The sequence below is a fragment of the Candoia aspera genome, chromosome 7, assembly GCF_035149785.1.
Source record: "Candoia aspera isolate rCanAsp1 chromosome 7, rCanAsp1.hap2, whole genome shotgun sequence".
NCBI lineage: Eukaryota > Metazoa > Chordata > Lepidosauria > Squamata > Boidae > Candoia > Candoia aspera.
In genome coordinates this window covers 58,692,839-58,717,140 of record NC_086159.1, presented here as the reverse complement: position 1 = coordinate 58,717,140, position 24,302 = coordinate 58,692,839, and the positions used below count along the sequence as shown (strand labels likewise).

At 39.1% G+C, this 24,302-nt stretch overlaps 1 protein-coding gene across 2 annotated transcripts in view; it reads left to right on the top strand.

Moving 5' to 3' along the window:
* Nucleotides 1–6,725: 6,725 nt before the first annotated feature.
* The window catches only part of AASS (aminoadipate-semialdehyde synthase), a 38,735-nt gene continuing 21,158 nt past the window's right edge, over nucleotides 6,726–24,302 (top strand). For both annotated transcript variants that reach the window (XM_063309547.1, XM_063309545.1), the window contains exons 1-11: nucleotides 6,726–6,853; nucleotides 11,805–12,027; nucleotides 12,793–12,969; nucleotides 13,980–14,064; nucleotides 14,769–14,836; nucleotides 14,939–15,085; nucleotides 16,670–16,748; nucleotides 16,831–16,958; nucleotides 17,537–17,685; nucleotides 20,917–21,039; nucleotides 21,552–21,663. In XM_063309547.1, coding sequence (XP_063165617.1) covers nucleotides 11,815–12,027; nucleotides 12,793–12,969; nucleotides 13,980–14,064; nucleotides 14,769–14,836; nucleotides 14,939–15,085; nucleotides 16,670–16,748; nucleotides 16,831–16,958; nucleotides 17,537–17,685; nucleotides 20,917–21,039; nucleotides 21,552–21,663 — 1,281 coding nt within the window. In that variant the 5' untranslated portion in view covers nucleotides 6,726–6,853; nucleotides 11,805–11,814. The remainder of the gene's footprint in view (nucleotides 6,854–11,804; nucleotides 12,028–12,792; nucleotides 12,970–13,979; nucleotides 14,065–14,768; nucleotides 14,837–14,938; nucleotides 15,086–16,669; nucleotides 16,749–16,830; nucleotides 16,959–17,536; nucleotides 17,686–20,916; nucleotides 21,040–21,551; nucleotides 21,664–24,302) is intronic.

The window sequence follows — 24,302 nt, the reverse complement described above, 5'->3', positions numbered from 1 at the left end:
GAAAATAGTGGTTTCGTAAGAGCAAAATTTGGCGCCCTCTGTTGGAAGTCTATTATACTTCTAAATTGAAATATGAGTACAATTTATCTACTTATTGATCAGATTTGCTATTTAAGATTACAGTACTGCAGTTTGTTAATATTCTCTCATCTTCCACGCTTCCTACTCTTATAATGGGAGAGATATATTCTAAATAAATGAAATAATAGAAGGATTTTCTTATTATGTACTGCAAAAAAATTAGATAAAAGAGAAATTTAAAGCTAATCTCTTGTTCCTTCTCATAAATTAAGCCTAATCTCTTGTTCCTTCTCATAAATTAAGCCTACCGTATCTGGGCTGTGAAAATCCAGACAACCTGTAGCAGCGAAAAGTTAGAGTTTTCAATATGGCTTTCCTCTCATCATTATGGCAGTCAAGTCATTAAGGTTATAAAACTATTATATAGCAGTTGTCTAAACATATCCATATCCAGTAAAAATTAAAAAAACTCAAAACCTTTTAAAAGCAAAGCAGTTCCAGTATAAACAATAAAACATGATAAGGTATTTCACAGCCATATAACTCAAAGAAGAAATTAATAAGAAAATTGAATGTATATTTGATGGTTGGAAAAATCTGTACATCCACTAGGTAGGAGCAAAGAGTTACGGATTTCTGTATATCTTTGCTATGCCAAGAAGCAGCACCATGAGTTACAGCCACTAATTGGTCATGCGCTGACAAGCAGGCAGGCGCCCACTCAAAAAAATTAAAGGGAAGAAAAGAAAAGATGCAGTGTCACTGAATCTCCTTGTACAGTGTTTCTCAACCTTGGCAACTTTAAGATACATGGACTTCAACTCCCAGAATTCTGGGAGTTGAAGTCCACATATCTTAAAGTTGGTAAGACTGAGAAACACTGTCCTTGTAAAACTCAAGGATCTTCCAGTTAAGGAAGGCTTTGTATCATTAATTGATAAAACCGAGAAAGGTACATCAGAAAGTCACTTGGTCAAATGTCCTACAAAAGGAAGCCTTATTTATCCAAGGTAGAGGTGTCCTTCCTGACTGCTTTGGGTGCATTTCAGAGGTGCCCGCAGTGTATGGTAGAAAAGGTCAAGATGGCAGCTACAAAGATGCCATCAAAGCTCCACCTTTTTAAAATGTACATTGCACAACATAAAAAACTGGCAGGATTTTGATCATGCCATCGTGGCCACCGTATTGACTTTTTTTTAACCCTACTCTGTGGACAACTCTAGAATTGCTTGTGGAAGGCTTAGAAAGAAAAAGTTTGTGAACTGGGATGGAAACATCTTCCTTCTATAATATTCTGTACCATTCAGCTTTCACAGATGACTAACATGGGACTGACTTGACAAAATCCTTCAACAATGCTTATGTTGCAGAAACGGTCAGATGGAGCCTCAACCTTTTACCTTTTATGAGGCTACTAAAGAGGGCACAACTGAGCTGAAAATTGGATGTAGTCATGGAAAAGATTAGAGTCAGGATTTTCAGCATCACTTTCCTGTTATCTGGTGGTCACACATATATTTGTAGCCCCACATAAATAATTACAATGAAACCTTGATTTATTGTGCCCTCACTTAGGGGATCACATACAGAGAATTAAATTTCCATCTACACATTCCGCTGAAATAACAGGCAAGTCCACTGCACCTGAATAAGTCCAATGACGCTGGTTAAAAATTAATTTTACCTTAATTTTACAAACTTGTAGTGATTTACACCTTTGGATCAATTTGCATTGTCTGTGTACTGATGCATTGTTATGCAAATGATGTAAATTGATACTAGTCACATAACATGCACAATGAGAGATCAAGAAGGGGCAGGATGGATACACCACCCCCATCCTGAGCCCGCCAGAGGAAATCCACAAGTGTGATCAATGCCATCTCAGTACTATATCCTGGTCTGAAACCCAACTGTGATGGTCCAGATAAAGTATTTCAGTGTCTATTGCTCTCAGCCAGCAGGTAATGAGATGCCCTGTTTGTGGATGATGGACACTGTAGTGCAAAACATTTGGGTGGGCACCAGGTAGGGAGAAGACAGGTAGAACATGTTGGATATATAAGTACAACCTAATACATGAGTTACAACAATGAATTAGACATTTCAAAAAAGAAAAAAGCCTTTTTTGTTATTGTTTAAAGATTTGTAGGCAAAAAAATAAACCTATCTAATCTTCTGAGAAATCCAGCAATCTAAATCACTAGGCAGTAGATTGGGGTTCATATCTTGAGACCTTATGGCCACATGTGGTTCTCTGAAATCCTTGGGTTCAACCCCAGGGGTCCTGCACAAATTGCCACTAGTGCATAATATATGGGAAATAATCACATTACATCATACCATATCAAATTTTGTTTTTCTTCTGGTTCCTCCTGTTTGGAGTTTGGCCCCAACATGTCACAGATGTGGCTCCCAGTCTCCTCCAAGTTATACATCCCTGCAGTAGATTGTCCAGATAAACCTGCTGATTACCTTTATACAGGCTCTGGGCAGGGAGCTACCAGCATTCCCTCCTTTCCCCATACCTATTGTTTCAAACTGTTTAGTGCACTTATGAGACTGTGAGAAAAAAAAGGGAAACATCTTACTGTGCGTCAGTGACTCATCTCATCTGTGCCCCTCAGATCATTTTCTATTTTTGCAAATTACATAAGTTGCTTTTAGCCTAGGGTTACCTTAGGGCTAAAAACAAATTATGTACTTCTCTTTCAATGTGCTACAAAAATTGTAATTTTTCTTGGAGCTGCAATAGTCTGATTCTGTACCGCTATGATTATTTCTTGTGAAGATTATATTACTTTACTTGGAGCACTAGATTCTGTTCCTTCCTAAGAAGTTATTTCAAGTCCTTAGCATAGCTGATCAGTGGGTGAACATTTATTGTCAATTATAGTACTGCATCAGTAATCTAATGGAAATGGCAAGATTAAAAAGCTCTTATTATAAGAAAGGAAATCAAGGCTTCCCTATATGTCTTGCCTGTTTAAGGTAATGAATACTTCCATAGCAACAAAATTCAGATGATAAGCAATTATGTTGAATTGAGTCCTTGTAAAGAAGACATTTGACACAAAACAAGTGGGGGAAAACACAAGGAGAGAATAGATTTGGATGAATAAGGCTATTTGCAACCCACTTTTTTTTCTCTCTCCAGATAATACTTTACTGATCCAGTTGTGATGGAAAAGGGGAAAACAGATGGCAGACAGCAAGCCACAGTTGTTTGGGTGGTGGTGGTAAAAAAAATTAAAGAAGGCAATTGGGAATGGGTGGTTGAAGCCCCTCATGGGTGGTTTTTACACACCCAAAAAAGGAACGGTGCTTCAGTCACACAGCTGCAACCTCCATTGTTACTTTTTTGTTCCTCCCTGTGGACACCTTTTTGGGAGATTCCTCAAGGCATCCACAGGCCAGAATGTTTCCATGTCTCCTTTAGAATCTCAAATAGACAGCAGAGATTTATGTGACATTAAATGTCTCAGTCTTATCAGCACAATCCTTAATGCTGTTGTCTAGAAATAGCCAAGAAATAAGTTTCTAGACAGGAACTTCAATAAGATTAAGGTTGAATGGAGCTTTAGCTCATTCAGTGGAAGCCACTGAATCCATAATCATTTTGTTAAAAATAAATGTGAAAATAGCTAAGAGTTACAGCAAGCCTGACATTTTAGATAGCAATAATTCACAGTGGTGAGTTATTGACTTGCCTGCTAAAGCCACTGGTCACAGCAGATACAACTAATTCTTGCATAGAATTCTCTAATAATTCCACATTAGGAAAATTCCTAGTACAGAACAGTATAATATATCCCTATACTAGCTGTAATATGGAATATTTCTTTTACATTAAATAGAAATCTGTTGAATACATTTTATTCATCCTTTTCAAACTACAACACTTAAATGATTCCAGTACTCCATTAATAATGTGTTTTGCCAAGTGCCGAAAGGTTAAAATGTTCTCAGTGGAAAAACTTTTATACATCTTTCTGTCTCATAAATAGAAACCTGATTTACAAACAAATTCTGGTTTTTCTATTACCAGGGCTCTTTTGAAACCATGAAACTCAGTTTTTGCTCTTTCATACTATTGAACATGTTTGTTTGGCAGAATAGAGTTTTACAAGCCACATAGGCAGCTGATTATCTTTTAAGATATTGTAGGAAGAGAGCCATGTTAGTTTATGGTAGCCAAAAATCAGGAGGAGTCTGGTAGCCCCTTTTTTGATTAACACATCTTATTAAAAGTTATACGCTTTTGTGAGCTGAAGCTCTCTTCACCAAATGCATGGAGGGGTTTGACCACTGTAGGATTTGAATTTTAAAAAGGGGTGTGGTGGCTGAGTGGTTAAGACACCAGGCTTGTCAACTGGAAGGTTGCAAGTTTGGTGGTTCGAGACCTGCGCGCCGCATGATGGAGTGAGCTCCCGCCCTTTGGCAGGAAGGTAACAGCATTCTGTGACTGTCATGCTGGCCACATCACGGAAGTGTCTTCTGACAATGCTGGCTCTTCGGCCATGGAACAGAGATTAGCATCAGCCCCTAGTGTTGGACACGGCTAAACGGGAACCTTTACCTTTAAGGGGGAGGAAAGGGAAGACAGGGTGGTTAGTCAGATGGAGGTGACATGGGAGAATCTCTCTTAAGATTTTATTTATATATTTATTTACAAGATTTGTATGGCTGCCCATCTTAGAGCACAATTCTGGGCAGCTTGTAACAACAATAAAACTAGAAACCATAAAAACCATAAATGAAAAAGCTAAAACAAAAAACCCAGTGCCTGAACTATCCTAAGATGCCCCAACCAATATCCATAGGGTCCCTTCACTCTACCCCAGTACCAGGTCTTGGTGGCCTTCCAGAAGGCTAAAATAGCATAGATAAAGTCTTTTCCCATTACCTTCTTCAGGGTTTGAATCTGAAGCTTCTCAGATGTGGCAGATACTTATCACCACCTCAATAGCCTTTCATTTCATTAATTCGTCTAGTTATTTTGCATTGTGTTACCTATCACATTTATATCCCGTACACCTCTTCCATGTGCTGTACCTATGCTGTATCTATGTGGGATTAGATAATTTCTCTCCCTCATCTGTATTATCCTTACAATAACTGTGGGAAGTTAAGAGAGATTCCGACCAAAGTCCATTTCATTACTAAGAGGCATTCGAACTATATGTTGAATTATATTGGCGATATTTCATGCATAATAATTAAAATACAGTGGAAAGATTTGGCAGAAAAGAAAGTGTTAAAGAAACACTTTCCAAGTGCACTTATGCTCTTTGTCTCCATTTCACCCCAGCAATGAAATAGGAATCAACTTTTGACTGTTCATTTTGGGACGTGTACTTGCTAATTTTTCTCAAATGCAACATTATGGACCGAAAACACCCATTAAATGGATAGGGTCAAAATATCCAGCTTTTGGTGTCCTTTTCTTTTTTTTTCCTTGAAAATTCCAATTTCCCCCAAATCCCATTACAGGGGTCAAGGGGACCCACAGGTAGGTATCCAAAAGCAAAGATGGCAGGCACAACTGTGTGATCAAAGCACTTTCCTTTTTTACATGAATCAAACTCATGTAAAAAAAGGTCAGGATATTAACTGCAGCACTGAACACCCCCCACACACCCTTGACTTTTTTTGACTCCTCCTGTGGATATCTCCAAGAGCAATCTAAGAAGCAGAATCGGTGCTTTAAGCCAATTTCTGCCTTTTGCAGCTAAACCATAAAAAATGAGCTGAAACCATTGCTTCTAGCCACTCCATTGGCATCAGGCCATCTCCATGATCTCAGCATCTTCTGCACCCCATACAGGCTCACCTATAGGCTGGCATCATGGGGATCTGGCAGAAAAAAAGTTGCCAGAGCCCATTCATACAAGTGGGGAAAGGCTGATGTCTTTAGAATTCTGGTGTTTAAAGAGCATTTCCCTCTTACTACAATACCTTCCAAGGGCAGCCCCAAGGTGTATAAAAACCTAGCCTTAGTTATCCATCAGTTTGGAAGGAAGTGAGCTGACTGCTGTGACTGGGGATGCATGGGGAAATCCCATTTGTTAGGAAATCCACCTAGGGTTAGGTTTATGGACCCTAATCACCCATTAAATGGATTGGGTCAAGAAGTCCAGCTTTTGGCACCCTTGACTTGTGATGGGGGCCAGAGGCTCTAGAGATAGGCTAGGGCTCGGCACTGGGGACAGAAGTCATGCCAGGCTAGTTTTCTGCTGTCTGAAGGATGGGTGGAGAGGCCTTAATTCATCAGCGGGGCAAATGCCTCTAAGGAGAAACAGACCGCCGATATGCAAACTGAATCTATCAGCCGCGGTGGCGAGTTGGCTGGCGCTTCGCTCAGAAGCCTCCCAGTTTGCAGGGATGGAGAAATCAGCAAACAATTTTTGAAACTAAAATTCAGATGTGTGCGCGCCCCGTTTTTTTTTTCTTTTTCCTTTTAATGCAACAAGCGAGACGCCAGCAATGCGCAATAACCCGGAACAGCTTAAGGCGCCCCTAGACTCCCTTCAGGCCTTGCAACTTTTCTGGGTGAAGCATCGCGACTCCCCGCGGGACGCACGGGGCACCCAACGAGGCGCGCACTGGCAAAGGGAACGCGAGGGCTCAGCCTGGCGGAAGGGGCAGGCTCGTGCCCATGAAGTGGCACGGGATTGGCTGGCGGGGAGGGAGGCATCTCTCGCGCGCGCTCGGTCGCTCGCCCTCCCCGCCGCCCCGATCCTGTAAATAGCGTTGCTTGACGGGGTCTGGCGGCTGCTCGTCGTGGCGTAAGTCGAGCAGGGCTGTCGTTAAGCCGTGCTCTACCATTAAGGTAAGCGATTCCGTGCATGCTGGACGGGAGGAGGCGGCGCCTTGCCACTCCTGAGTTCCAGAGGATGGGTTGGGCGAGTCGGGCCTAGGAGTCTCCCAGCGTCCCGGCGTGCACATTCTGCTGCTGTCGCAGAACCTGCTCGTCCCCTCGGTCCTGAGCCCCCTTGAAGTAGGCCTCGCGGGGAGCGCATGAGCAGTGGGAGCGGCTCGCCAGGTTTGCAAGGGGAGGTGGAAGCGAGTGCTCCTCCTCCTCCTCCTCCTCCTCCTCCTCCTCTCCTTCGGTTTCTAGTCTCGACCTGCATCTCGTATGAACTTCTTGTTGTTGTTCCTGGCATAGAATGGGAGCTTCGTGGCCCATTAGCTCCTTTCTTCTCTCTATCCTATTTCCCTTTCACCTGTGGGTTTTGGGAATAGAGTTCGCTTGCCTTTTCCAAATAGAGCGTCTCAAAAAGATTTGGATATATTCCCAACCAGCATTCGGGAGTTACGGTTCTGTAGAGGCTCCCTCATTGGTGGTTATTACTCACCCAAAGCCTGGTAGAAAAATAATGGATATGCACCAGAGGAGCAAAATAAAAAAAATTAGTTTCTCTCAGCATAAAATCCCCTCAGGTGTTCAGAGCTAGAAATAGAGGCAGGGAAGAGAGTGAGAGAAAGCTTGTGGCTTAAAAGTCTCTTTAACCACCAGACTATAAAGTGAAATAGAAAGTTTAAGAAGCTCTGGGCTTCCAGATCAGTCCTGCTAGAGAAATTCATGGAGTACTGAATGTCCCAATTGTCTTGGGACCTTTTGCAATTGATTTAGAGACTTCCAAATGCGACCTGTATCTCAGTTTTAATATGGCATAGCAGTCTCTTTTGAGAGGCAGTTTGGTGCAGTGATTACCGGCATTAGGATAGAAACCAGGAGACTGTGAGTTCTAGTCCTGCCTTAGGCACAAAATCAGCCGGGTGACTTTGGGCCACTCCCTCCCTCCCAGCTCTGGGACGAAGAAGGCAGTGGCAAACCACTTCTGAAAATGCTGCCAAAGGAATTGCATAGATTTATCCAGGTAGTCACCAGGAGTCCAGAATAACTTGAAGGTTCACATTCACAGGTATGCACATTCACACACAAATCCCTTTTAACTGCATTTATTGTTTAAAAGAGTACAAAGTTGTTTAAAAGAGTACAAATCCTGCCCTACGCCCCCTCCAACATTTTACTGTGTGAATTGGCTTCCAAATTAGTCCTGTTTTCTTGTTCTTGAATAGATTAAAAGTTTGTCTGTGTTCTTAAAAACTACTTTTGCAACTTTTCTTGGATTGCTTCTGCATCAGATAATGATTTTATATTTCCAGAGATCAGGCCAATAGCTTAGCTCAGAAACCCGGAGAAGACAGTGATTTCCCATTGCCATTTCTTAGCAGCTGTTGTTCAGTATATGCTGCCTGTGATCTCAGAGGTAGTAAATAGGTGTGTTGGATGCCTATTTATATTAGTTGTAATTGTACTGTTTTATTGACTTTGATTTTATTATGTTGGTCTTTTAAATTCAGAGTATTCTAGTATTTGTTCACTTCCATGAGTGGCAGTACAGAAAAATAAATAAATAACTCATCAAGATGAATTATCATTGGTGGATTGATCCTGTATGAATTTTCCTAGACCCTTTTAAAAGCCAACTTAATTGGTAGGCATCAACACATCTGATGTCATTACATCAATAAACCCATTCATTCATGAGTGTATTTATGTATTTTACAGAATTTTATACAGCTGGCCAAAATGATTCCATCCTGAATTTCCCATATTTATTTATCTATTTTTGGATATCCTGAATTATAACATTGGGAGAAAGGGAGAAAAACTTATTTCTGTCTGCGTTTCTCATACTATGATAATTTTTTAAATGCTTATGTTTCTTCTTCAAATCCTTACGTTTTGCTGCAAGCTAAAAAGCCCCTAAAGCTGTAAGCATTTCTTGTAGGGGAAGCCAGGGGTCCCCTAGACCACACTTTGAGAACCACTGCTCTAGAATATCCTTTTTTCACAACTGATCACAATGATAAACAGTACTCCAAGTCTGAAGTCATATCGAGTCACATAAGGACATTCCTGTATTGTCTTTTTTATTCTCAATTCCCTTCTGAATGATTCCATTTCAGCAGCCATATGCTGGGTTGATATTTTCCTTAAGCCACCCATTGTGACTCCAAAATAGCTCTTCTGATCCACCAATGTCTGCTTAAATCCTATTAATGTGTATTTAGATTTTTTTCAACGTGAATGAATATGGCTTCACACTTGCTTCCATTTAATTCATTTGCAATTTTATTTATTTATTAATTAAATTTATATCACTGCCCATCTCCCCCGAATTTTGATAATCAATTTGGACTGATCCTTTTGGAACTCATTATAATCTGTTTTGCTTTTGGTATAATTAACAACTTGCAAATATTAGTAAATTTGGCCAACTCACTGCTCCCCCTAGAAAATCCCAGTCTGCATATTTTTCAAACATGAAAAGTGTCCATTTATTTCCACTTTCCTATATTTTAATCAGTTAACAATCCACAAGCATACATGTCTTCTTATTCCATGTTACTCATTTTGGTAACTGTAATAGTTAATTTGTTATGTAACTGTATATTGATTCTAAAAGTGACAACTAAACTCTGAATACTGAAATGACAGTACAGTAAGAGTATCTTTGCTACAGTGTTTAAAATGAGCTGCAAACCATTACAAATTTATTTGTGGAACGTTACATTAAGGCTAAGATTTCATGTTAGTTATATGCATGCATGGAAGCACACGTATAAATCCCAAAGTTGCAGTGGCCTTGTAAATCACTGAATATAACTCCCTGTTCAGTGTAGGGGGTGGTTGAAATTGGGGGCAGTGGGGTTGAAAACTCCAAAGAGCAAGAAGTAAAACGGTTCTTTCTCCTTGGTTCCATTAGAGGTTACTTCTAATCATGAACAGAAATCTATTCTGTAAATTATCTTTTCCCCTCAAGAAGCAGAGACCAGGCCTTTGCCACCTTCTGTTTCACAAAGTTTCAGGTGTTTGAAAAATAGATCTCTGTGCCTGGGTAGGAATATCTCACAGCAAGATTGGAAGTTGTCATTGGAATATATCTAGAAGCCTTCATGTCAACTCCAACCCCGCATAAATCAGTATGCAATTTGACATAAATTCCTGAAACCCCATTTTCTCTTAACTTGTTACCATGTCTATTCTTCAGATGAACTCAATGTATAGAATTAATATATGCTTACTCTAGTTCTGCATTTGCACACTAAAGCATCTCCTAAGTATTTCTAACTTGTTATACATAGATGTATTTTCCAGGCACATTTAAGTTCACAATCACTTACAGTCAAAATCTGTATTGGTAAAGGAATTAAAAAGCTATTTGAAAAACCATGATGCCTGCACTGCTGAATGGAAGAACATGCAGAAAGCTGTATTCTGTCAAAAATGTAGTGGTTTTCATAGGATATTTTTCCCTTTGTTGGTGAGGGAACAGTGTAAAAGATTATCATCTTCCTGCCTTGTTGAAGACATGGCATCCAAGGGGTATGATCTAATGATGGGCTGCTGACCGTTTGATATAAATCCCTAATTATCATTAGGGATATAGGAACTTGAGCTGCTAGAGTGCTTCGATACTGCTTTCCTTCTGGTGATCCTTCAGTGAAAGCCAGTTCCACTAGCTAAGTTTGGAGTCAGCTTCAGTCCTTCCTGTTTAAAGTTTAGCGAATATTATTTAGCAACTTTTCAAAAATAATGTTATGATGCATTTTATAGGAGGCTGCTTTAAAGGCTGTTCCAAAAATTGCAGAGTACTGCTGCTAGGATATTAACTGGAACTTGATTTTATCATACCAGTTCAGAAATATTTTAGCTGACCTATGTTTTTCTGAGCACAATTTAAAGTTGCATTATTGCTGTAAAGCCCAGAGTGACTTCAGGTAGCTAGAGTAGACCTGGATACCAGAAATGCCCCCTTTTCTCTTTTGAACCTACTTACGAACATAGTGATCTTCTCTGTCCTCTATAAATCTATGTTGAAACATTTTATTGATCATAATATTTTATGTTACTGCTATTATTTCGTAAAGGATAATACCTGTATAAATATTTAAAAGAAATGTAAAGTTGGATTGTTTGATGTTTGTATCAGTTTGTACCAGTTTGGTGTAGTGGCTAAGGCACTGGGCTAGCAACCAGGAGACTGTGAGTTCTAGTCCTGCCTTAGGCACAAAGCCAGCTGGGAGACCTTGGGCCAGTCCCTCTCTCTCAGCCCTAGGAAGGAGGCAATGGCAAACCAATTATGAAATCTTGCCAAGAAAACTGCAGAGAGTACTCCAGGCAGTCACCAGGAGTAAAAAACTGACTTGAAGGCATCCCCCCTCCCCCGAAAAAATGGATTATGGTCCAAAGTATAGCAAGAATTGGAACTGTGGATTGTTATGACTTTGACCATTGTGGTTGGTAGAAACTTTTATTCAGGAGCCATGAAGAATGTGACTTACAGAGTTTCTATGGGGAAGGTTAGAATTGATTGGTTTAGATCAGTTTTTTGAGTTCTTCTTGGAGTGCCTTTGCTTTTTGGAAATCTGCAATTCCATGTATATATTTAAGGCACTTCTATGTTGTTTTGATGTGTTACAGCACCTTCAAGGTTCCATTATGTTCTTGTTTAGTAAAGAAGGGACATTTGAACAGTAGAAATGGGCTGAGAGTACTTGACTATTAGGATGGTAATAGTAGTAGTAGTCATAACAATGGTAATAATAATGGCAATGTGCAATTATGGCTTATTTTCTGCCTGCTGCCTAAATTTTACAGCAGATTTCTAAAGAGTCAAGAGATTTCTTTTCCTCTTGTTACACTAAAAGGCTGCTTCAAAGTATTTTTATGTTGTATTTATTTATTACTGCATCTTTGCTGTGGTCAGGTTTTTAATCATGCTGCAAGCATTCAAACACACGGGGGGTCAGTTTGAGAGACAGCTTTCAAGATGGCAGCATTATCATAAGTCTGTCCTGGCAATCAGGAGGGAGGATGTTAATGCCTGGGAAAGAAGAGCCCCTCTAGCACCACGCCATGTCAAGATGTTGACCAACTTGGGGTACAAAGTTCTGGTGCAACCATCCAATCGTAGGGCCATCCATGAAAAGGTACGTGTGGGTGGTAGTAATGTTTGTATGTACTATTCTGTTTGTTCTTCTGAATAGAAAGAAAGAAAACTTCATGTAATGCACAGGCAAATTGAATGGACAAAGCTATTTACACTATATAGAGAACTTTTGTGGAAGGCTAATTAAATTCTGGCATGGATTGGCTGAAATGCCCTTACACAGGGGTAAGGCAGCTGGAGGCTTTCAGGAAAAGAGAGACTGAAGAGGCAGAGACTTTGGAAAAAGACACCTGAGTAGAATCAAGCAGGACTTAGATCAAAAGTGAGGCTCAGAAAAAGGAATGTACCTAAAGAATGATGAGAGGAATCAGAGATAGGCAAGAGCAGCGGAAGTGAAGAAGGGTGGAATTCACATTGAGGAATCTTTTGTTCCCAAGCTTCTAGTCTCTTTTAATGTGAAAATAATTATACTGCAGTTCTGCTCTGGGCAGATGAGAGTGGATCTAACTGAAAACCAAACAGCTTTTTCTGCAGGACTGCATAACCAGTCCATGGGGAGGCTTCTGCTGTAGCTACGTGATCCTGGAAAAGATGTGGTTGCTTTAATGAGTAGCACTGTGCTCACACTTGAGGAGGTGTTCTAAAACACCTCTTCAAAATCAAAGCTGAAGAGCTGCACATCTCCCATGGTCAGTATAGATACAAATTATAGTCATTCAGAATAGCATCTACCAAATGTATCTCAGTGATTTCTGCTTTTGTTCATCTTGGCTGTGTCAGTAACCTTTTAATGATCCATTGGCAGGACTATATTAAAGCTGGAGGCGTTATACAAGAAGATATTTCCCAGGCTTGCCTTATTGTGGGTGTGAAGAGGCCTCCAGAAGATAAGCTAATTCCCAACAAGAACTATGCATTCTTCTCTCATACTATCAAAGCTCAAGAGGCAAATATGTCCTTGCTGGATGAGATCCTAAGCAAGGTAATATTGCACTTACTGAGAACTATTGTTATCATAGTACCATTATGGACTGCAAAGGAAGCAGGGTGAGAATACTTGTAAAGCATGCAATTAGCTTTCCGTAATATGACAAATATCTATAAAGTGTGTTAGGAGTTTTAAACGCAAAAAAGGAGAAAAATACACATACTTTCAATCTAGTGTTATGCATTTTCAGGCCACATTAGTCTAAGCAGGCAACACTGCCCTCAGTGTGGTTTACATCTGAGTAGACATGCATCAGACACTTGATTTAACCTCACATTAGGATTAAAGGTGTTTAGCTTTAACTGGATTTGCCTTCTGTTCCCATTATATCCTTCCATCTCTTGCCCCCAAAATGGGTTGAAACATTTTGGTTTGTACTTTTTCCAGTGACATCATGAAATGACTGGATGTTCTTTAAGGTAAGTGCTGAACAGGACTGATGTAAGACAGGCTTTCCTCCTAGGTCCCCATGCATTTCTTACTGTAAATTATTAATTATTAAGTTTGGCAAAGGATTGGGATTGATGGAAATTGTATTTCAGATTATTAGAGAGATTCAAGTTAAGGAGGAGAGGGATAATATAAGTTAAACGCAAGTTAGAAAATCAAGGTTGTACTGAAAGAAAATGGTTGCTAATACTAAGAAATACCCTCATGGGACCAAGATGACTTTTAATTCATATTAATGATTTTTTAAAAGCTTGCATAATATTTTGAACTGTATTCAGATTGGGGGCAAAACAAAGGTTTTAGAAAGGCACATTTATCTTGTGCTACTTGAAAGGTACTAAGACTGGCTGGAGCACTTAATCTTTATTACTTGCTTCAATCCTATTTATTCCATTGATATGTACACAGGATTTGTGAGATGCCCAAAAACTGATATAAAAACTGAAACAGTATTCACTTATGTTGAATGTATCTATCTGGATGGTGGAGAATGCTGTGAGAAGGAACTTTCAGTATGGATTATATGACACATGCTTTCTGCTTTATGTTTTTAGAATATTCGATTGATAGATTATGAGAAAATGGTGGATCACAGAGGAGTGCGAGTTGTAGCCTTTGGAAAGTGGGCTGGAGTTGCAGGTATCTGGAGTGAATATTATTATTGTGCACTTACTATTTTTCAAGAAGAATATTTGGGGTATTTATGAAGTGGTAGTATAAATAAAACGATAGTTCTGTTTTGCTTAATTTTAGCTCATTCATTTAGAACATCTTAAGATTGTGCAATGCAATGTCACTCTTAGACCATAAGATTCTATCTTATCACAAGTCAGGCTATTTGTATAGCTCAGTTTAAATGTTTGGGTAATAGTCTGTCTGGTAGGTACTCATCCAGCCTCTTCCCATCAAAACAAAAACAAACAACAAAAACCACAATGCAGTGCCTCATTCAGGGGTGGATGGTCCACACTGTCTAGTCAGTGGGATAAGTAATAGATTATCTTCTCCAGTATTTATTTGAATAGGAAATTGCATTTATATGTAGTATCTCAGCCTGGCTCATTTCTAGGTAAGAATAGATAGCAACTTTCTCAAATGGGAATCCTTCAAACGCTGCAGGCTACAGCTCCCCTCATTCCTAATAATTTACTTGATAAAGGTTGGAAGGGACTTGTAGTTCTAAACTTCTGGACTGACCCATGTTGGAAAGGATGTTGTACAGAATTCTGATTTTGATACTTAAGCTATTGCAATTCCATTCTGTGTTTCAATTTGGTTACTTGTTTTGGAAATATGATTGCATCATACGATCAACAACTATATATATTGCAATTCTAATCCAGGTATGATCAATATTTTACATGGAATGGGATTACGTTTTCTGGCTTTGGGACATCATACTCCATTCATGGTAAGGCCGTGTATCAAATTGCCAGCCAAATGTTGGATTATAGGCATTTTATTAACCTTTCTGAAAGTGCTACTGAGAACAGTGCTCTGTCTTTGGTTGCAGCATATCGGTATGGCCCATAATTATAGAAATAGCAGCCAGGCTGTTCAAGCAGTTCGGGATGCTGGCTATGAAATTTCCCTAGGCCTGATGCCAAAATCTATTGGACCGCTCACATTTGTGTTTACAGGTACTGGTAATGTCTCTAAGGTAAGGCACACTTGAAATATACCGCATTAATACATTTTCTCACTGAGACCATAAGCTATTAATTATCTATATCAGGCTACTATGTAGTTTTTAGAAGAATGTGCATACCTATCCATGTTATAAGAATTCCAAGCAGTAATAATGTGATTGCCCAGGTGGCAGGTAGAACACTGGCATTGGCCTTATATCAGAGTGGGAAACTGATGGTCCTTATGTGATGCCTTGCTCCTACCTTTTTCTTTTGGCCCCAGGAACATCCCTATAGAATGGCACTAAATATCTTTTTTAATTTTTATTTAATTTTTATCCCGCCTTTATTATTTTTATAAATAACTTAAGGCAGCAAACATACCTAATACTCCTTCCTCCTATTCCTCCCCACAACAACAGCCATGTGAGGTGAGTTGGGCTGAGAGAGAGGGACTGGCCCAAGGTCACCCAGCCAGCTTTCATGCCCAAGGCAGGACTAAAATTCACCTTCTCCTGGTTTCTAGCCTTAACCACTAGACCAAACTGGCAAAATATCTTTTACTGTTGCAAGCTGTCTTGCTTATCAAATATGCCAGAGGTTTCATTCTGTTTTCTGTAGAACCCAGTTCATGAGAACTTGATGGAGTTCTGTGAAAGACAAAATCAGTGCAAAATCAGTCTCTCTCTCTCTCTCTCTCACTCTCACACACACACACACACACAGCCAATTTTCTATTATTAGAGCTTGTTTCTTGATTAGGGGTTCCATATTTTTTTTAAAAAACTAGCAAGCTCACAGCTTCTGTGGCCTGAAAAAGTTTGAAAACTAAAATAGTCAGAAAGGTAGGGTATGAATCTGATATTAAATTTAATTTTTAAAGTTGATTCTAGCCATTATGTTTTTTTTAAATGCTTTATAAAAAGAAAGTAAGGGCAAAATAACTGTATTAAGCTTCCATAAGACTCAACACATATTTTTCTCCATACATACCTCCTTTTTACTAAGGTAAATGAAAATGGGCTAAAAATGTTTAGTCCCAATAAAGCTGACTATATCCCAGAAGTCTTTGGAAGGCAGCAGGATTTAAAAACAAAACAAAAACGTAGCTCCTTACCAGGTACAAAATGTTATCCACCCTGCCTTTATCAGATCTGAGGCCATCTGGGTCAGTATTGTCTATCTTCATTGACAGAATGTCCAGGGTTTTAGAGGCTTTCTCAGACCTCCCCATAGAAGTGCTAGGATTGAACCAGGGACTTTTTGCATAGAAAGCAGATGTTTGCCCCTGAGAGTCAGGGTTTGAAGCAGCATGGGGAAGTGAATGCCAACATGTGGCTTGGTATCCCTCTCTGGAGTCTCTACCTTACGTGACCTTTTGACTTCAATAGTAGGGCCTACAGGGAGCAAGAAATGGGGGCAAGGATTGAGAGGGAAGGAATGGTGATCTAAAGTCATGTAGGACTTGAATTCCATTTGCACTTGGCCAATTCGAGCATCACACCATTATCCACTCAACATACTGGCTCTATAAAGTACAGTATGCAAAGGTCCTTAGTATAATTCCCCATTGCCTTGCATTATTTCTAAAGTCCTGGTCATGCCTTTATCTGCAGGGTGCCCAGGAAATGTTTAATGCTCTGCCTGGTGAGTTTGTGGAGCCCCACGAATTGAAGGAGGTCTCTAGAACTGGAGGTACTGCTAAATCAATTGTATATGCATTAGAAACTTTCAGTGTCTAGTATCGCTCTCTGATTTATTGTGTATTCCCTCACAGACCTTAGAAAAGTATACGGAACAGTACTAAGTCGACACCATCATCTTGTAAGGAAAAGTGATGGGGTATATGATCCAGTAGAATATGACAAGCATCCAGAACTCTACACATCACGGTTTAACACTGATGTAAGTATGACCTCTAATTTCTTTCAGTTTAGGAGCTTCTTGTTCTTCGAGATGCACCATATATTGTGAGCATCTGTTATATGGTTATCAAACACTTGTCTGAAATGCATGCTAATGCTGGCAGTTCTTGGCAATATATCCTATGTGCACAGTATTTTTTTTTCTGTTTGGTTCTTCAAGCTGCTGATTATCTAGACCCACTTCTGGAAAGCCCATAATTTGCTTGTGGCCCTCAAAGATTGAAAGTGTCAGCTTCAGAAATAACTAGGTTGTTGTCACCAAAATTCTCCCCCAAGTACCATCAAATCAAGTACATGTAAGGCTCCTCTTTGGTGGGATAGAGAAAGTATAATTTTTCTGGAGGTGGGAATCATAGTGGCCCGATCTCTCCTCAAGCATTCAGCATTGTAAAAGGAGGACCATCTTGACCATCTGTTATCAGGCAGCCTGTTCTGCACCCAAATCTAAATGCTTTTGATGTCAAAATAACTGTGAAGCATTCAGTTGGTGGAAACAGCCATTTTTGACTCATGTAATTGACCTCATAGGGGATAAGAAAAATACGGTTTCATTTACAGATTGCACCCTATGCTACTTGTGTGATAAATGGAATCTACTGGGAGCAGCATACCCCACGCTTGCTAAGCAGACAGGATGCACAAAAGCTTTTGTCTCCTCTCCAGCCTTCTCCTGCTGCTACAGAGGGTTGTCCTGAATTGCCACACAAGTAAGATGTTTTGACTGGGACATGACCTAGAAACAACAAGCACAGTATCACAATGGGAAGTATAGGGTTGGAGCCAGACTTGGAGTCTGTGGGGCTTGACTGGCACTGGAAGAAGAAGCTGGAAAGGCAATGCCCTTTAATCCCCCTTTCCTTCTGTGATTCCCTATGCCACTTTACACATTACTCCAGAAGATGCCCTGATCTTCTGAAACAGCATGAGAGGAGGCACTGTAGAATGCAGGAGAGATGATGGTTGGAGAAGATTGCCTTTTTAGCCCCCTCCTCCAGTACCAAGGGAAGATTGGAGAAAACTGCTACCTAGTTCCCTTTTCCAGTTGGGAAGCCTCTGCTAGATTCCAGTTACCTCCATGAATGGAGAGAGAGACCTGTAGCTGAGCCTTAAGATACAGTCACATAGTTGCCTACATGGTAATAAGTTCCATATAGTCAGTAGTTGAATCACCATGTATAATATTGCACTGTTAGTCTTACCAATCTCTCTAATGATAAAAACATGAGTGACAGAATGAACTAATATATAAAAATCAAGAACTGAACTTCTTCCCAATGCACATGCCCTGCTTTTTAGATCAGGTCTTTAGGACCAGTTCCTACAGCTGATTTCTCAATCCAAGCAAAATTTGCTTTGCCAGGATATGTCTGTACAAATAGGTTCTCAGTTGGATTGAACTGCTGGGAACTATTGAACTGAATTGAATTTAAATTTATGGGCCATAACTGCCTTTTGTGATTGGGCTATTACACAGCTTTGCTTAGGTCATGCTGCCAGGGACTAGCTGGATTGAGTGTCAGACTTCCATTGGTGACAGCTAACTGCACTGGAAAAATATGAAGAACCACCAAGTTATCTCTTAAATTCCCCAATAAGCTTAGAACACTATAACTGTAGTTCCTAAAATGCAAGCTAACGTTCCCCAGAGAGAGTGAGACAATTGTGAGAATAATTCAAGTGAAAACTGTTGCAAAGGTCATCTAATTTATCCCCCTGTTGATGCAGGAATCTACTTCTTCTGTAACTCTACAAGGGATCAACCAACTATTATCTTTCACAGCAACGTCTTTCACTTTTGAATGACTCAGACCGTGTAGAAGGTCTTCCTATTATCTTTTCCTAATTCTGTCTCTCAGTTATGAAAAAAGTATATGGGTGTAGCTCAGTTCTGGCTCTTCTGGTACTTCTGTTCCCCCTTGCTTTCTCCCCCATCTCCCCTCATAATCAGTGTCCAGTCCCACTTCTTTCTCTCATTAGGGTTAGGACTATGCACTATAAAGTGTATGTGCAATCTGGAACATGAGAAATCACTCTCTGTTCTAAAACTATAAATTATCTCAGGAATAATAATAACAATAACAACAACAACTTGTATGTATATTCAGATATGCCCATTCTAAGTGATAAATAAAATATTCTGTTATTGGATTTGCCTGTTGCACATCCCTTCTCTTAACAATTTAGCAGGAGAATAATTTTAGCAGGTATACCTTGTTTTATACGTAGTTGTTTAAGATGCAGAAGGTCCTCCTTTGTATTGTGTTTGGTCATTCTACTTAAAATGGAGAGGAAGAATAATTTTTTCTTCCTTCTGCAGAGTTTGGAGTAGAGCATCCAAAACTGCAAAGGTCATCTGCGCTTATCTTGTATCCTGTACTACTAATATTTAATGTTATTTCATTTAGCAGTGTATCCAGAAATATGACTGGACCTATCATGAGGGCTTCTTGTCTTGTCTATTCAGTGTGACATGCTTGGAACTCTGCTGCTCGCAATGGTACCTAACTGTGGTCCAGGTGGACCAGAAACCATATGGTTTGGTTTGATACCTGTGAGGAGTGGAGCAGGCTTTGCATTCTTTTTATATGCCAGAAATCTCATTTTTAAAGAAGATCTGGCCCTAGTATACCCAGAATAGCCTTCCTCAATCTGGCACATGCCAGATGGGCTTCAGCTACTATCTTCATCATTCCCATTATTAGTCATGCTGGTTAGGCTGATAACTAGAGTACAGGGTAGGTGACAACTTATCTATTTATTTACTAGTTAAATATCTTTCTCTTGCCCACTAAAGATAAATAGCAATAATAGCTTTCCCCAAATTATAATAAGAACATTAAACAGCATGCCAGTAACAAAGAAATAAAGGCCGACTATCATTTAAACCCTGTTAAGGCAAGCAAGACAGTTTAAAAGCTGCAGGTCAGCTTTGATGAAAATGTCTTTGCCTGCTGATAGATAACAGTCAGGCCCTCCTTGCCACTCTGAAGATTTTAAAACCCTTATACATAGCCTGTTCTCAAATGATGTCAAGATTTATAGATCAACCATTTGAGTCTGAATAGAGTATATCAACTCTAGAAAGGGATACGTTTAATCCCAATTGTCAGGGTTTTCTGGAAAGGATCCTGAAATTACATTTTTATTGAATAATTCTGTGCTGAAGACAGGGTTGACTGCTATTGCTAATAATAACCCATCTTTCTCTGCTGAGTTCTAGGTATCCCTGTTGATTGAACTGCACTCTTAATCTGGTATAGGTAACCTGGTGACTGTCAGATAGTTTGGATTTATACAGTCTCTTGCCATTAGCCATAGTGATTGGTGCTGATAAAAAAGAGTCCAAATATCTGGATGGTAATAGTTACCTATTTCTACCTTATATGACCTACATGGCTAGTGTACTACCATTTCATTAATTTTAGGCATCTGCAATCTTGATTTTAAACATAACTTAAACAAATAACCAAAATAAATAGGACAAAATATTTCTGTTATTTATGTCTAAACTTCACCTGTGTGACTAGAATTGTGTTAGCATTCTTCCCCACTGCTTTGATCCCTTTTAATAAAATTGTACGCTGTGAATGGTAATGCATTCTCATGTTTCCAGTTTTATGAATTTTTATGGCTAATGACAAATCTTGCCTAGATGAATGTAGTTACATTAACATCACTAAATAAGCTATAAGTAATGTTGAACACACACACACGAACAAAGGGAGCTGTAGAGTTATTCCTAACTTGGGTCACTGCTCAATGTAGAACATGGTTAGAAGTTCTTATGTGTGTTCAGAAATACAGTTCTCACAATTTATGAAGATAGCAAACTTGTCACTTAACTCTATCCTTAATTGACATATTTCATTCAGTTATTTGGGGGGATGAGATTATCTTTTGTTTATGGATTATTATTTTGTTTTAATCAACTCTTTTAGACTTGTTGCGATATGTGACATCTCAGCAGACACTGAAGGATCTATAGAATTTATGACAGAATGTACAACAATTGACAGTCCATTTTGTATGTATGATGCTGACCAACATATTATTCATGACAGGTAAGAGAGTCTTTTAAATTTGTACTGGCTTGCTTTTGAATTGAAGATTCAGGGGTTTTTTAAATAGTGGTTTTGGAGTCCTTAACTAGGATTAATGTAAACAAGCATACAAGATGCCAAAACAATTTAGTTTAAGGAACTTCTGGAAATGAAAGTTTCCTGTCTACGCATCCCTTTCTTGGGGGTAATTTGTAAATGACCCCCCCACCAAAACCACTCTGGAAGGTCAGGGGTTCTCTAAAATAGTGCGCAAAAATTAACAAGAGACTGTTTGGAAGAGAAATTTTTACTCTGTATACTTCCTTAAGCAAACTTATTTTAAGATCCAAGCCAGATTTGGGAAATAAGTCATTCTCCCCAGCATTCCCTAGACCCTATCCGATGGTCTTCAAGTGGTCTCCTCAGTCTTAGGAGACAGTTCTTCTCTCTTCCCCCCGCCCACCCATTCTTTCATCCTTTTATGCTAAGGGATGGCTATTCATTACATGGAATGAAATGTCTCTCTCTTCCAGTGTGGAGGGATCTGGGATTTTGATGTGTTCTATTGATAACTTACCAGCCCAGCTTCCTATAGAGTCAACAGAATGTTTTGGAGATATGTTGTTCCCTTATATTGAAGAAATGGTAAGTACGATGCACCTTCCGGTCTATTCTGAATAAAAGAAATCTGCTGTAAAACTTAACAGGCTTTCATGAAATGATTTCTAGGAACTTTTTTTCACCTTTGTTAAATTTTTAGGTTTAACCTTTTCAAATATTGTTGGACAGCTTTTCTTTCTTCCCCTGCTCACACTGCTCAAGAGTAACTCCTCATCTGGGGATAGAAAATACAGGTGATGAACTTTGCACGTATATATCATATAGGAGCTATTTCACTAAAGTTGTCTTCCTGCTTAAATAATGATGGCCCTTTTCTGGATGTGTTTCATCTGTGCTAATTTGGGCAGTTCTTCAAAAAGTGGTTAATGAAGCATTGTTTAAAATAGCAATTGATAATATATTATACTGTATTATACTATAGCCCAAACTGGCTATAGACATCATTATTTTCATGATATTTAAAGTGATATTTATTCATTTATTTTCTATCCCGCCTTTATTATTTTTATAAATAACTCAAGGCGGCGAACACACCTAATACGCCTTCCTCCTCCTATTTTCCCCACAACAACAACCCTGTGATCACTAGATTGGGGAAAAGGTGGCTGTGAACAATTATGATAAAACTGGTGAAAAACTAGACAATAGGATTTTTTTTTCCTGCAAACCTTCAACACAGAAACATTTATAGCTAAAGGTTACAAAACTTGATGCAGCTTTCCTTTGCACTGAAAATATATTTTGGTTAGAGTTGGGTAAAGTAATCATTCTGTTTAACCTGTGAGCAGCTTAGAGAATTAGATGTATCATGAACTTTAACAGAGTTTAATTACTTACATTCTTTTACAGTGTTTGTAGATTGCCCCATCAATTGAGATTCTGGGTGGTGGTTATTGTATTTTTAACTATTAAGTTTTGAAGGAGGTTTGACAATTTTTCAGTTGTCCTTTAGCGAATGCCTTTGACCCCAACATGGTATCTGATTGCCAGGGTATCCTGAAGTTTATTTCTTTGCTTTGAAAAACTTCAACTGCTAACTTTTGCACCTTTTTTCTATGAAAGATAGAGAAGCAAGCCACTTTCTTGCTGTCCCCCTCATCATTGTTCTAAAATTTACTCTGAAGCCATGGAGACTGTGGGGTGTTGTTTTAATGGAATGGGAGACGAATAAATGATAGGTAGGAATATTAGTGGTTGTTACCTCTGTGGTGCAGTAGCAGACCAGAAGTACCAAAACAAATTAGCTAAATAGGAGTAAACAACTTGTAAATCTTTGTGGTGAAAATATGATAGTGTTAAACCATATCTTTCTCATAAGTACTTGTTAGGAATTTTACATTAACTTTGTTCTATGCTTGGTTTGGTATAGTTACAATTTGTAGACAGGTGCACTGTTTTCAATTACTGTATGTTAGCTACTTTCTGCTATTGTTTCGCTTTAACAAGTATTTTAACATATTTTAATTTTTAAAAACAGCTTTTTATGTGAGGCAATGGTATGTTTCCCCAACAATATGTATTATTGAATAGGGCTGCAATCCTGTAAACATGTATATCCATGGACAGTACTGTTAAGTCATGAAATAGAAGACATAGGCAGCAACTATTTAAAAAGCTAAACTCTAATCTGAAATAATAGTGGCAGACTTCCACAGTATTCTTACTGTGTGGAATAATTTGTTTTGGAAATGTTTTGTTGCCCCCTTTTGGCAGATTGCTCAGAATTGCCTACACAACTTTTAAAATCTCTGTATCCTGCCAATACATAAACATTTTACTTGTTTGTTTGTTTGTTTGTTTATAGCTGCCAGGTAATTATCTAAAGAGATTGGGCTGAAACCTTAGTATAAATCAGTGTTTCTCAACCTTGGCAACTCTAAGCTGTGTGGACTTCAACTCCCACAATTCCCCAGCTAGCATGCTTGCTAGGGAATTGTGAAGTCCACACAGCTTAGAGTTGCCAAGGTTGAGAAATACTGGTATAAATAATCATAGCTAACCCTATTCCAATATAGGCATAGAGATCCATGTCTCATTGGCTGCTTATCAGCAGCACTCCCATAAAGTCCTCCTTTGGTTTTTTTGCCTTATAAAATCTGCTAGAAATGCAGCAACTGAACTTCCAGGATGTTTCCTCCAGGAATGGAACTGTCAGGAGCATCCACAGAAGGGGCCAGGTGGAATCATATAAAGAAAGCAGCACCCTGCTGTTATACAAGCTCCACCCTTTTGGTACATGCTCTGTGATGTCATACACATGTATGAAAGTGGTGGAATTTAATGTCACAATGGTGCAGCAGTGCTTTTGTCATTTGATGAAAGCTTCCAATCCTGTGGATGCCTCTGGCAGCTATGGTTAACCAGATTTTATTTTTTACTGTTATTGATTCAGCCAATAAAACAATTTTATGACAAGTGATAAACAGAGGTTAGGAAAGATTTGTGGCTGACAAGAATCATTCATTATATCTTGGGAGGGAAGTGACTATTGCAGTGGTTTTCTAGATATTAGGCTGCAATTCCGTATCTTTGATCACCAATTGTGTGACATGGAAGCAATGGGCCAAATAAATAATGGCACAATTGACTTTTCTGAGGATAGGATGGTTCAAAAATAGCTATTAAAGATAAATGTATGTCAAATATATTTTAATCATTTTGGA